Genomic DNA, 1583 nt, shown 5'->3' on the forward strand with positions numbered 1-1583 from the left:
CCATCTTGTCACAAAAGCAAATTAATTCCTTTTTATCACATTTATAATCCATGATTCCATTTTCCCTTTTCTATGGGATGCATGGTAATGGTACGAAGGCCTTACACTGCCATGCTTCAAGGCCATCTTTTAGATAGAAGCACCATGACACAAAGCTGGACTACCATAAAGTATAAATTGTAGAAAACTATACATCAAACGATTCTGACCACTTGTCACTTTAATATGCATACCTCAGTTGCAGCCAGAAGCCAAAGGGGCTGGAGCTTGTCTGGCCAGCCCCACATTACAGTTGCAGCATTCAAGCTTCTACAGTTTTGGGCTCAAAACCACTTTGCCATTTAGCCACCAAGTGAAACATTCTACCAAAAAAGGAAACTTCATTAATGAATCAATTGGTTTGGAGACAGAGGTAGAAAATCTTATCAGAAAAGATACAGCAATGAAAGATAAACTAAAAGCATTGAGCAGATTCATTACTTGAACATTTCCTTGTGCTTCATCATTTAAAGAAACAGGCACCTCTCCTTCCAAAATACCTCAGCTGAGCTGTGTTGTGTATTCGAGTCTGTCATGACACTATCAACACAAGATATGTTTACTCCTTTTCCATGTAACAGTATATTCCATCCACTTTGATATGCATGATGTTCAGTGTTGACTTTGAGTGGTTTACTATGCCTAGTTTGTGAGAGTAACACTATTTTAACACATTATAATGCACATTATTTCATTTTCTTGACTAACATGATAATCACTGCATGCATAACAGCATGCTTTTACTGTATTAAGCTCCACCAAGTACAACCTTGGTCAAGGCCACACTTTTTTCCATTTTATTTTTAATGCTGTATGCACTTTACTACAACAACTGTTTTCAAGTTTTCATTATTTTATTGCCGATCTCTTACAAATCTTCATATTCTTCTTCTGATAAAGAGAAGTCGGTGTCGGAATCTATGATTTCACCTGAACGTCTAGCCCTGTTGCGCCGGAACTCTTCCATTTCCTCTGGGGTTCTCACTTTGCTAAACTCTTGTACCAAGGGATAAATGTGCTCTATGGCATTCTGGACATTGCTGACACTTGGAGCTGCAAAGAAGAAACAGTCATATGAATGAGACTATTACAACTAGTACTGGAACTTGTACATACAAAAGTACTTCTGGCTTTCCAGACTCTCTCAGAACTATAAGACATCATTAAACAGTTTCTTCATTTTTATTTCACTACATAAGCTGAGAGAAATATAAATAGGCCAACTTGCCATCTATAATAACTGTAAATATCCTCCATACTATATTGTAGCAAGAGATCCCCTCTACCCATTGTGATAAAATTTACACTGATTAATCAGCTGGAAGTGAATGTACAAAACATAGTGATGCAATCCATCAGACTACCTTACAAAAATGTACCACTCATTCAAAGATAGCTCAAACTACATTATCTTAACCCATTAGTATTAATTTTCCCCCCACTCATTTAACCCAAGAGAGCCGGGTGGTTTCCTGATGCGAAAGCCCTTTCTCCCAGGCTATATTCATTGTGGCTCAGGCCCCTATGCCAGGGGATCGCGTTGG

At 38.2% G+C, this 1583-nt stretch overlaps 1 protein-coding gene across 1 annotated transcript in view; it reads right to left on the reverse strand.

The window, feature by feature from the left end:
* LOC119593352 (TATA box-binding protein-like 1) overlaps positions 1–1583 on the reverse strand; it is a gene marked incomplete in the record, with an annotated part of 26423 nt that overhangs the window by 890 nt on the left and 23950 nt on the right. The window contains 1 exon segment of the mRNA XM_037942278.1: positions 1–1092. Within this exon segment, the coding sequence (XP_037798206.1) occupies positions 908–1092 (185 nt within the window).

The sequence above is a fragment of the Penaeus monodon genome, chromosome 32 (assembly GCF_015228065.2).
Source record: "Penaeus monodon isolate SGIC_2016 chromosome 32, NSTDA_Pmon_1, whole genome shotgun sequence".
Lineage (NCBI taxonomy): Eukaryota > Metazoa > Arthropoda > Malacostraca > Decapoda > Penaeidae > Penaeus > Penaeus monodon.